The following is a 12452-nucleotide window of genomic DNA, read 5'->3' on the forward strand; positions in this document are numbered from 1 at the left end:
TGGGGCAACCATCCTGCGCCCCTTGGGGTGGCCTTGCCCTTCTGCAGAGCTCTGGCGCCCATGCTCTGTCTCGTGGCCCCAGGTGTGGGGGTGGCAGGGATTCATTTCTGCCTAGCAGAGCCCGCCAGGTGCTTTGGACAGGAGGGGAGAACTAATGTAAGCTTGAGATCATCCAGCTTCCCAGCCTGAGGGTGTGAAAGTGGTCAGTCCAAAAGGGATGAAGCTGGAGGCGAGAAGAGCGGGGGAAAGGTTTTATGTTGACGCCCAATGAGGCGCCACCCCAAAAGGCATTGTGAGGATTCCTCAGGCGGCTGAATAAGCAGTAAAAGGGCAATTGCAGCTCAGTGAAAATAAGTGTACAGTGATGCACATCGCTGCAAAATAAATACACCTTAAATTTCATAGCATTGTAGAGTTGGAAGGGACCTCAAGGGTCGTCTAGCCCAACCCCTTGCAGTGCAGAATAAAACAGCTAAAGAATTCCTCAGAGAGTCCGTTTCATTGTGTTAAGAGCTCTTGCTCTCAGATGGTTCCTTCTGGTGTACTGTCAGTCTATCGCCGGTTGAGTTCTGCCCTGCAGAGCAGGAAAACAAGCTTGCTTCATCTTCCTTTTGACAACCTTTAGAGATTTGAAGATGTCTCTCATATCTCCTCTCAGTCTCCTCTTTTCCAAGCTAAACATACCCAGCTCCTTCAACTGTTCCTCATAAGGCTTGGTTCCCAGACCCTCTGCCCACGTTCCAGCTTGTCAACATCCTCCTTAAATTCTGGTGGCCAGAACTGGACACTGTATTCCAGGTGTGGCCTGACCAAGGCAGAGGAGAGCGGGACTATGACTTCCCTTGATCTGGACACGAGACTTCTGTTGAGGCAGCCTAGAGTAGCATTTGCTTTTTCTGCTGCTGCATCACACTGTGGACTCATGTTAAGCTTGTGGTCCTAAGACCCCTGGATCTTTTTCATATGTCCTACTGACAGTGGCGTAGCGTGGGTTGTCAGCACAGGCAAGTAATTTGCGCCCCCTAACCCGTGGATTTGCACCCCCTAACCGTAACCCCCAGATGTTGCGCCCGGTGTGGCCGGCCCCCCTGCACCCCCCACGCTACTCCACTGCCTACTGGTAAGTGTGAGAGCCAGTGTGGTGTAGTGGTTAAGAGCGGTACTCACGTAATCTGGGGAACTGGGTTCGATTCCCCGCTCCTCCACATGCAGCTGCTGGGTGACCTTGGGCCAGTCCCACTTCTCTGAAGTCTCTCAGCCCCACTCACCTCACAGAGTGTTTGTTGTGGGGGAGGAAGGGAAAGGAGAATGTTAGCCGCTTTGAGACTCCTGAAGGGGAGTGAAAGGCGGGATATCAAATCCAAACTCTTCTTCTTCTAAGCCAGATGCTCCTCATCTTATATGTGTGCACCTGGTTCTTCCTGCTTAAGTGCAGAACCTTACACTTGTCCCTGTTGAAATTCATTTTGTTAGCCTGTGCCAAATTCTCCAAGCTGTTGTGCTCATTTTGAATCTTGCTTCTGTCTTCTGTGGCATTGGCCACCCCTCCGTTTGGTGTCATCTGCAAATTGGATGAGCATCCCCTCAACCCCTTCATCTAAGTCATTTATAGATCTTGAAGGACAACGGGCCCAGGACAGAACGCTGTGACACCCCCCTTGTCACTTTTTTCCAGGATGACGAAGATCCATTAAGGAGTCCTCTTTGGGCTCCAGCCAGCTACAAATCCACCTAACGGTTACCTCCATCTACCCACATTTTACCAGCTTCCTTCCAAGAATATCATGGGCGACTTTGTCAAATGCCTTAGTGCTTTTATATATATATATATAGAAAAAGATGCCCGTAGTCACCATGAAGTTGTTACGGGAAGTGTCAGGCTTTTAACATTTGAAAAAGGTGCCGGTACTGTGTACCCTTGAGCTCCCCTCCATCCACCCCCCCAGCTCCGCCCCCCGTGTTCCTAGATGGCGCCCCCAATTTGCCAAGGGGGCGGGAGGGGGCGTGCGCTCTCCCCACGGCAAGAGTTCGGCAGCTGCAACTCCCAGCCCCCCAGGCCGAGGGCCCTTGGCCCTCCCCGCCCCGCAGCTGGTGGGCACTGCCCTTCCCCTGGGCTCCGCCGCCGCCCCCCATGCGACTCCAGCTGCCCCGCCCGGCCTGCGGGTCCCGGAGCGAAGCCGCGCGCTCGCAACGGACGGGGCGCCCGCCAGCCGCGCCCGGCACTGGGGGGGGGGGGATCGGAAGGCGCCCGGGAGCCCCTGAGCTGCCTCCGCGACGCCGCCGCCGCGCCCCCGGGCCCGAGGAGGAGGAGGAGGAGCCGCCTCGGCGCCGGCCGGGATGTGATGTCAGGAGGGCGGAAGCGGCGGGGCGGAGGCAGCGCGTCTTCCTGGGACCGGCTGGGCTGGCATCGCGGCGGCGGGGGCGACGCCCCGTCGGGGCTCGGTGCGCGGCCTGAGCGCGGCCATGACTCTGGCCGTCTTCTTCGGCTGCGCCTTCATCGCCTTCGGGCCGGCGCTGGCGCTCTTCCTGCTGACGGTGGTGGCCGATCCGCTGCGCATCATCATCCTCATCGCAGGGTCAGTGCCGGGGGGGGGGGAGAGGGAGACAGGGAAGACCCCCCCCCGCAGACCGCGCCCCCTCCCCGCCAGGGCCCAGCCTCTCTCGGGGGGCTGCCGGCACCGGCGGAGGAAGAGGGTGCAGTGGGTGCGGCCCGGCCCGGGTGTCATCCCTGGGGGGGGGGGGAGGGAGATATCGGCGCGCCGCCCCCCGGGACTCCCCCCACCCCCGAGGGCGGCTAGCCCCCCCCCCCGGTGCCCAGTATGTGCTGGAGCAGCTAGCTGCGCCTCTGGCTGCCGGGGGGGGGGCGATGCCTGGGCCCTGGGGCTCCTGGGCCAGCCCGGGGGGGGGGGTTCCTGGCTGGGGGGCGCCGGTGACCTTGGCCCTCCTCTCCTCCGGCTGCAGGGCCTTCTTCTGGCTGGCCTCGCTGCTCTTCTCCTCGCTGGTCTGGTTCATCGCGGCCAAGGCCAGCGACCCGTCCAACGAGGCGCTCCAGAGGGGCCTCCTCATCTTCGGCGTCATCTTCTCGGTGCTCCTGCAGGAGGCCTTCCGCTTCCTCTACTACAAGCTGCTCAGGTAGGGGGGGCACACGGGGCGGGGGGGGGCTACAGCCTTGGGCCAGGAAAGGTCCCTTTAAAGCCAAGCCCTGCGCTGCCAAGGGGACCCTCCCTCCCAGCAACCCAGCGACAAACCCTGGGGGGAGAAGCAGTGGTGGAGGCTGCAGGTGGCAAGCGAGGCCCCCCGGGAGTCACCGCCCAACCAGCCTGATGCCAGTCCTGGGCAAAATGATGCTGCCCATGACCCATTATGCCGGTTGATGCCACAGATTGTCCAGGTGCCCATTTTTTACCCCCAGAAAAGAAGGCCTGGCAGCACTGGGAGAAGCCTCTGCCTGAATGCCTGGACTGCTGTGGCTGCTGCCGGTCAGGGCAGGCAGTGCAGGGCCAGGTGGGTGGAGGGATGTGGGGGCACCAGGCAGCTCCCCCTCTTCCTGTCCGTGGTGGTTGAGCAGCCACAGACAAGGGGGGCTGGTTAGGGGTTCATCCTGGAGGGAGGCTGGGGGGGGGCAGGGCTCTCCCCTGCCTCTTCATAATTCCTGGGACCTGTGGCAATGTTATAGATGTCAGTAATCTGAAGGAAACAAAGCTGCATAAAGCCATGTAGCGCCATGAGAAAATACAGATTAAACTGGTATATGAAGAGGCTTATCAGAGCAGATTCTTAGGCTGGTTGAATATTGGGCCTCCCTGAGCCTCTCTGCTTGTGCATCGGAACGTCTTCCCTTCCCCGGGCATTTTGGACTGATGCTCAGGGTTTCCCACCCAGGCCTGAGGGTCCCGATCCCACAGCCTCCATCTGGGCAAGAGCAGGGGAAGCCAAACAGGGAGGCAGCAAGCAGAGGAAGCAAGACTGTTCTTTGCACTCCTCTTACACTGAGGAGGAGCTGCAGTGGAAGTCTGCACCTTGGACCCTTCCTGCTTCTTTGGCCGTCTTCACTCGGATCTCTTTGGGCTCCGACGCATCTCCTCATGCGGAAGGCTGCCTTTCCCCCATAATCTTGCCTTCCAAGGTTGCCATCAGCGCAATGATCCTTCCTGTTTCCAGCACTAACTTGTTGCACCCTCCCCCGACCCCCATGAGGACTGTGGGGTGGAGGAGACTCCAGGGCAAAGTGAGATCCCTGGGGCAGAGACGGTGTGGGTTGCCCCACAGTCCACCACAGGGGCTTGGCAGACGCAACAATGGCTGCTGCGGGGGCAGAGGAGATAGTCTGCCTGTAGCAAGGGGTCTTTCCTGGGCCTTTGGTCGCATTGAGGCCAGTGTGCCTGTCTTGTCTGCAGGACACCCCCCCCCCACCTCTGGAGCTCAGAGATTCCCCTTGAAGGCTAATCCTGATGAGCGCCACCCGTGACTAGCCCCATCCGGAGAGATGGTGGGCTGCCCCATGACTGTGAAGGCCAGCAGGGGGGCTTGCCTTGCGTGGACTCCAATCATCAGCTTGGCTGGGGGTTTCTTCTGTGCAGACGTTATTCTCCTGAAATCAAGTTGAAAACAGAGGCAGAGAGGAAGGGTGACCCTCACTTTGCACCAAGACTGCAGGCTCTAGTTGTGATTCCTGCCTTGCTGAGGGGGTCCCTTGGGGGTCCCTTCCAACTCTACAGTTCTCGGGTTCTAAGACAGGCCAAAGTGCTTAAGGTGAGATATGCTGAAGATTTCCAGTACAAAACTCAGGATTCCTTCTCTCCCCTGACCAGGAAGGCGATTGAGGGGCTGTTGGCCCTGAGTGAAGATGGCTGCTCTCCCATCTCCATCCAGCAGATGGCGTACGGTGCGTTTCTAGAGGGCAGGGAAGAGAAATGGGCAAAAGGCGGGCGCTCTCAGCCCAGGCTCCCTTGGGGATTGGGAGGGAGGGAGAAAGGAGGCCCGAAGGCGGGGGGGGGGTCCAACTTCTATATCCATGGGAGGGGCTGCTTGAGCGCGCACCCCCCCCCCCCAGTCCAGACAATCTGGGGCTGAGGCATCTCCCTTCTGGGAGGGAAAAGAGCAGTCCAGGAAGGGGTGGGGGAGGCTCTGGGAGCATTGGGTCTGAGGCGGGGGTGGGAGGGTCCCGCGGTCTGACTCTGCGCACAACGGCTTCTTCCCCGCAGTGGCCGGCCTGGGCTTTGGCCTCATGAGTGGGGCCTTCTCCATGATCAACCTTCTGGCGGACGCTCTGGGGCCAGGCACGGTGGGCATCCACGGGGACTCCCAGCTCTACTTCCTGACCTCAGGTAAGGGTCTCCAGAGGCTCCCCCCCCGACCCCCCTGGCCTGCCTCCTCCCTGCCTAACGGATGCTCTCTCCCGCCACAGCCTTCATGACGCTGGTGCTGGTCCTTCTGCACACCTTCTGGGGAATCATCTTCTTCCACGGTTGTGAGACCAAGCAGTGGTGGGAGGTGGGCGCTGTGGTGCTCACCCACCTGATCGTCTCTGGCCTGGTGAGTAGCTGGAGGGCAGAGAGGGGCTCACGTCTCACGCTGCTGCTTGCCAAAAACAGGGTTCACTTGTTTATTTATTTGCTATAAAGGTGCAGCATAAAACAAACTGTCAGAGCTGCCCGAGGTCCCAGCTCACAAAGGACCAACACCAGTTCGTTCTTATATACAAAAGTCTTTATTGAAGTTCAGTTTGTCTTTCACATCAGCAGCGTGCAACTCTACGTCTGAAACTCTAGACCGCCGAAGCTCCGTCTGAATCTCCTCCCCCCAGACACCAGTTTAAGACTCTAGCCTTGCTCCACCTCTTCCTTTGCTCTTTCCTCCTCTGGGTCCTCCTGTCAGCTGGGGTCTCGCCCTTCCTAGACTCTTCTGACGCTGAGTCCCCTGAGTCTTCCCCCTGCCTCCGGCGGGCTTTAGGACCTGGTTCCCAATCCGGGCTTTCTGCTGTCCCACGCACCTGTACATTCGAACTTGGCGCACGCGCCCAGCCGGCAACCTTCCTCCTGACCGTTACACTGCTCCTGTCACTGCTTCCCCCTTCGGGGAGGCTAGCTGGACCTGACCTCCCCTCCGTTTCCCCACTCTCCGACAGAGGCGTGGTCAGCCCCGACTCATCTTCTCTCCCTGCTGGAGAAGACGCTGACCCTGACGCATGGGACTCTTCCCCCCCCCACTACGCTCTGGTGGGGAAGCTGGTCCTGATTTCCAGCTGCTGCTTTGGGAGTCCCCGCTGGCCCCTTGTTTCTGGTGTGTCCCCCCTGGGGCCCCCCCTGCCCTGACCATCGGCGCCTCCTTCTGGGAATCTTCTGATTCGCTGGAGAAGCTCATGGAATCTCTCGGGTCACTGCCATACTCCCCTACGCTGCCCTCTGATTCTTCCCCTTCGCTCTCCATTTCCTCTCTCCTCTGTTCCTCTGTTCCTGAGCCCGTGACACAAACAGTATATTGCATAATAAATCGGGGCAACATTTATTCTTTTATTATAAAGGAATGATAAAAGAATAAATGGAATATAAAATAATGGCATCAATGAAGTCAAGCTACCAAAAGCAAATCCTGGGCGATAAGGGGCAGGGAAGGGAGCAGCTGCCACGGGGGGCGGGCAGGGGCTTGGGGTCGAGTGGTGCAGTCTTGACACTGCGCCTGCTCTGTGCTGAGCTCCCTGCTGCCGCCCCCCCCTCCGCTGCCAGTGACTGGCAGTGATGTGGGGCTGGGAAGGGGAGAGGGAAAGCACTGCCACCCCCTCCGGCCACCCCACGGGCTGTTATGGGGTGTCTCTTCCACACTCTCCATTCCAACTCCCTTAAGAAGTAAGAAAATGCATTAATCTAAATCATAAAGGAATAAGTGAAATAATACTGACTTGGGTCTTCCAAATTCCCAACTGTTCTTAACTTGCTAGTATTTGGTATTTTAATAGTGTTTTTTTTTTTAAATGAATCTCCAGAGAATTTGCATTGAATTTGCTGTTATTTAGCTACATTTAATTGCCAGCATAAAACAGTCTGTATCTGCCTCTCAAATAGAAAATGTCCCAGGTAAAAAGAAGAAGAATCCCCAAAGTGTTTGTAGTCTTTATGCAAAAGTTAGAAGAGCGTCTGGTATAAAATTAGTATTACCAGACAGGAGAAGCAAGTTTTACAGGGGAGGGAGACGTGTGATGGAGAAATCTAATTGGAGCTTTGAATGGAATCTGTGAAGCTGCTCCATGGAGGGAATCAGTCCATGTCCACAGAAAAGGAAATGCTTCGGGGGAAAATGGGAACGGCACGAAAGGATGGGGAAGACCATGCTAGTCTCTTCATGTTCAGAGGACGCAGCCCAGCAAGGTCCAAGGAGAATGGGAAAGCCAGCTGAGGAGAAGCAGCTCTCCAAAAGCTCCCTGAGGAATAGATCCTTGAATGTTCCTGAAAACAGGACAAACAGAGCCATTTTTACCTTGTACCCAAATGCTTCTCATGCAGGGGCCAGTTGAAAATCCCCGGGGAGGGAGTTGCGTCAAGGGGGCACCACCACCGAGAAGGCCCTGCTTCTTGCCCCTGGGCTGCCGCCGCAAGTCAGGCCAGCCCTGCAGGAGCCCCACAGAAGGAGCTCTTGTCCCAAGCCCTGGGGTCCCAAGGTGCTCCGGGCTCTGGGTGCAACCAGCCAGGCCCAGTTGCCCACTGGCAGCCAGTGCATGCTTAGGGATCGGGGTGGATGGTGATACACCTCCCCCCCCCATGATGCTCTTCTAGGATCTGGGCTTCCCACGCTGTCAGAGAGGTGCCCCTTGCCACACTCCGGCGTCCGCGATGGTGCATTCATGGAGAAACCGGTTCAGGAAGCAGCAGCCAGCTCCCAGGTGCGCTGGGTGGGGGGGAGAGAGAACGGGCTGGCCCCAGACTTGGGGACCCCCCCCCCCCGTTCTGCTCTCCCACCCTTCCCTGCCTCTCCTGTCCCATCTTCCGAAGACCCAGCATAGGCGCTCCTGGGCACCTTCTGCCCTCACCTGTGCCGAGAGGGCTTCCTGAACCCAGCACTTTGGTCATGGGGAGCTCAGGCGCTGTATTGGAGAGGTGTGTGTGTGTTGACACCTGCCCCCCTTTGATCTAGGCCAGCACACCTGAAACAAGGTGAATGGAGTGTCTGGGTCACCATGAAAGGGGGCCGTGATGGTCCTCTGAGAGGCCTCACCCCCCTCCCAACACACTGCTGGCAGCCAAAGGGTGAGGCAGGTCTGAGATACTTCTTCCATTCAGTTGTCAGACCAGCAGAAATCTGAACAGGCCAATTGTTAGATGACGGGTAGGAGCAAGTTCTCAAGGACATGCTAAAAATCCTAAAAAGACAAGAAAAGCAGCAGCACATTTGAGAACTATCCTGCAAAGGAGAGAATGGAAAAGTTTCATTCAGAATGAAACTCAGTTCCTGCCCTTCTTCACCTTACATTTAGCATAAAGTGATTCAAAATCCTAGGTTAGAATCAGAGTTGTTGCTGAAAGGGGACCCCAAAGGTCATCTAGCCCAGCCCCCTGCAGTGCAGGAACCAGAGCTAAAGAATCCCTCACAGATGACCACCCAATCTCTGCTGAAAACCTTCCAAGGCAAGGGATTCCACCACCACCCAAGGGAGCCTTTTGACTACAGTCATAGCTCATGCTATGCTTGCTTCATGATACGTTTTTTCTTTTTCTTTTTTTTAAAATAATATTTATTAAAAGTTTAAGAATTAAATTAAAAAGTAAAAAAGAAAGAGAGAAAATAAACAATGCAAATCAATACATTACAATACATATAAAAAAGCAAAAAACCCAATACATCAAAACAAAAGCAAAAGCAAAAACAGTTAAAAACACATCCTATATTTCCATATCTTTATCTTTCCTTAACTTGTTTCATCGACCTCCTCACACCTCCCTTTTTGTGTTCTAGTTATTAATTATTTCAGCAAATCCTTTCCATCTTTCACTGTTTTCTGTCATTTAATTATCTTAATTTATTTTAACCTTATCTTACCATTAAAACCCTAAAACTTATTTATACTTAACTCCTTATAACATTTCTACTAAAGCCATATAATTTCATTCCAACATTTTTCTAACACTCATTAATTTCGCAACATTTCTCTAAAAAAAATTTTTTTTAAGAATTTTTTTCCCCAATCTTCTTCCACCGTCTCTTCACCCTGGTCTCGGTTTCTGTCAGTCCTTTCTATCAATACCATATGGTCCATCAACCTGGTGACCTTCTGTCCAAGGCTCTTAACTCTCTTCCATGTCCCTTCTGCAGATCTTCTTCATATTTATACATGCACTTTACTTTATCTTCTGCTGATCTTGTTCTTAATTTCCTTCCTTTGTCACTGAGGAGTAGATCTCGGGGAAACTCCAGCCTAACAATGTATTTATTCTTTCTCGACAGGTCAGCCCATTCTCCATAGTCAGAACTAAAGTCCAAAAGATATTTCAGAGCGCCACTCTCCCCCTGACCCAAATCCAGATCCCAAAGGCCAGAGCATCCCTGCATTGGAGGATCTATCCAACTTTCCTTCTCTAATCCAAGCAGGGCTCCATCCCACCAAATCTGGCTTTCTCTAGATTCGATCATAAAGGGCAACAGCTTATGATCATCAAATTGCCTCTGTGAGGCCAGGGCTCTCTCCACTTGAATTACTTGAGGTTCAACAACAACTTTCTCCTTTGTCTTCTCCACAGCTTGCCATGTCAAAACAGATTCCTGGGTTAATTCCTGAGTAATTTCTGTATAGATATTCCCTTTTTGTCCCAACTCCGTCATTTTTTTGTCCCAAATTGTCAATTTTATTAATCCACACATCCGTCTTCTCATGAAGCTGTTCCGATAAAGCACTTGTCTTGCAAAATGCAATCACTAAGGCTTCTCTCACTCTCTCTCCTGCAGGCTTAAACGATCTAGAATTTCCCCCCTCTTCTCCTGCTTCCAAGGGGGGTTTGGTAATTTTAACCGATGGAGATTTAATCCTTTACAAAAGACTTTCCAGGCTTTAGCTTGCGACGTCTTTGCTTCAATCTATTTACAAAAGAGGAAGGCGGACTTCCTGTTTGAAACCTTCCCGTTTCGATGCCAAATTAAGAAGTTTAGAGATCCAATTTTCCGTTCTACTCACGGGTTGTTTAGAGTCCAATTGTCCACAGGAAAAAGTCAGCGCTCTCCAGCAACAGCAATGCAGCTTCACTCCGTGAAAGAAGCAGTCAATTCGAAGCACCACGCCGCTCACCCCACGTCGCTCCGAATCCCCAAAACCGGGTTTCCCTGCGAGTAGGGGAGGCGCAAAAGGTGCCAGCCGAATCCCACGTCCACAGGCTTCTCCCGCCTGTGGTTTTTAATGGGTCTCCGCCTCGCCATGGCGGTCCAGACCCTGATTTCCACGGAACGGATTCCTCCCGATCAGAGGAAGTCCGCCATTGCCGGAGGCGCTAACCCGGAAGTCCCCATGATACGTTTTTTCAGGTTGCATCCCGTAGCGACCCGGAAGTACCGGCAAGGGTTACTTCCAGGTTTCGCCGCTCACACATGCGCAGACGCAGCGAATTGCAACCCGCGTGCGCAGACGTGCTGCTGTGGGTTGCGTTCTATTCATGTTGCGAACGGGCCTCCGGAACGGATCCTGTTCGCAACCAGAGGTACCACTGTACATCTGTTGATGCAGCCTAGAATAGCATTAATCCTTTTTGCTGCTGCATCACACGGTGGACTCATGTTAAGACCCCTGGATCCTTTTCACATGTTTTGCTGGCAAGCCAGGTGTCCCTCATTGTGTCCCCTTGTGCACTTGGTTCTTCCCGTCTAATTGCAAAACCTGACATTTGTCCCTATGGAAATGCCTTTTGCTAGTTCTTCCTCCAGAAGCATTCACTTCCCCTCCCTGTTTGTCTACTGCAATGTGATGTTGTCTCACTTCCTGCAGACGTTCTGGAACCCAATCTACCTGGGGAGCCTCCTCCCTGCCTACCTGCTCATGGCAGGTGCTGCCGTCTGGGCCTTCCTCGTCTCTGGCGGCTCCAAAGAGAACCTGCGCCACTTCCTCCTGTGTAAGTATGGCCAGAGGTTGCCCCAGGGCCAGCAACACCCATCACCCTGGCTCCAAGCAGCAACCCACCCAGAGGCCTTTGGCTCTCCCTGGAGTTGGCCCCTCCATCTCCTGGGGCTTGAGGTCTCAGGCTCTTTGCCTCTGACCCCCTCTGTCTGTTTCCACAGGCCTGCGGAGTGGGACAGCGCCACCACCCGGATCCTGAGGCCCCGCTGGGCTCCCCCGCCCTGTCCTTTGGAGCCATTTGCTGAGGCAAGGAGGATGCAGCTGCTGTGCCTTTGGGAGTGCTTCTGGGCCTGAGGAGGGGGCCGCTGGATTTGCCCCCCGAAGCCCCTCTTGGGGCGAGTTGCCGTAGAAGGTCTGGGCACAAGGGGCGCTGCAGCAGAGCTCCTGGACCCTGTGAATCTGCAGCAAAAGCCCCCTCCCTCTAGAGAGGGGTTTCTGGCCAGCTGGCGTTGTTTAAATAGGGGGATGGGCTTTGGGGGTGCTGGGCGAATGACAGGTGTCGACATAGGGTGTTGGGGGGTGAGCATCTGTCTCTGTGGGGTGGGGGTGCAGAGGGAGAGCCAGTTGTGTGGTCTGCTTAGAGGAGAGAGGGGATCGGGGTGGGGGTTACTGGGGAAGGGGGAGTGCCCCACATGGCCTCTTTCTTTCATGGGGGGGCACATCTCTGCACATTTGTACTAATAAAAAGGCTGGATGAGGCCCACAGTGTGTGTACCTGTCTGGGCAGTGGTGGGGTTGATGGTGCTACACTGAGGAAGGGGGGCTGCATCCTCTGAGAAATAGGGCTGGGTTGGCTGCTGGTTGCTTCAGGGTTGTGTTTCTGGGGGTGGCAAGATGTCCTTTGGTGCCCTTCCAGTCTGATGAGAAATGGTTGAGGGGGCTGGTTTTGTTTAGCCTGGAAAAGAGGAGAAAGCCATCCTCAAATATCCCCAGGGCTGCCACATGCAAGAGGGAACAAGCTTGTTTTCTCCTGCTCTGGAGGGTAAGCTTCAAAGCAATGGCTTCAAGTTACAAGAAAGGAGATTCCAGTTAAACCTCAGGAGGAACTTTCTGGTGTCTCCCTCTGCAGCAGTGTTTCCTAACCTTTGGCCTCCAGCTGTTTTGGACTACAGCTCCCATCTTCCATGGCCACTGGTCTTGCTAGCTAGGGATGATGGGAGTTGTAGTCCAAAAGCAGCTTGAAACCCAAAGTTGGATGTGGATTCCCCTTCCTTGGGGGTTTTTAAGCACAGCTTGGATGGCCACCTGCCATGGATGCTTTAGTTGAAATGCCTTCATTGCAGAGGGTTGGGCGAGATGCCTCTCAGGGCCCCTTCCAACTCTACAGTTCTATTAAATGAATAAATACTTTTGGGTAATTGGA

The 12452-nt window shown here is 54.7% G+C and overlaps 1 protein-coding gene across 1 annotated transcript; it reads left to right on the top strand.

Annotated features, from left to right (window-relative positions):
- Positions 1-2401: 2401 nt before the first annotated feature.
- Positions 2402-12452, top strand: LOC308597541 (gamma-secretase subunit Aph-1b-like). The gene is made up of 7 exons (XM_081213373.1): positions 2402-2576; positions 2962-3132; positions 4812-4885; positions 5205-5327; positions 5408-5535; positions 10961-11084; positions 11251-12452. The coding sequence occupies exons 1-7, from the start codon at positions 2464-2466 to the stop codon at positions 11286-11288; spliced, it is 771 nt and encodes a 256-aa protein (XP_081069499.1). The 5' UTR covers positions 2402-2463; the 3' UTR covers positions 11289-12452.

The sequence above is a fragment of the Podarcis bocagei genome, assembly GCF_964188305.1.
Source record: "Podarcis bocagei genome assembly, chromosome: 11".
In the NCBI taxonomy this organism is placed as follows: Eukaryota; Metazoa; Chordata; class Lepidosauria; order Squamata; family Lacertidae; genus Podarcis; species Podarcis bocagei.

Excerpts from the sequence above, each read along its gene's own strand:
- LOC308597541 (XM_081213373.1), top strand. The coding sequence starts at position 2,464 with ATGACTCTGGCCGTCTTCTTCGGCTGCGCCTTCATCGCCTTCGGGCCG. Across the intron at positions 4,886-5,204 it reads CATCCAGCAGATGGCGTACG|TGGCCGGCCTGGGCTTTGGC; the intron begins GTGCGTTTCTAG and ends TCTTCCCCGCAG. Across the intron at positions 5,328-5,407 it reads GCTCTACTTCCTGACCTCAG|CCTTCATGACGCTGGTGCTG; the intron begins GTAAGGGTCTCC and ends CTCCCGCCACAG.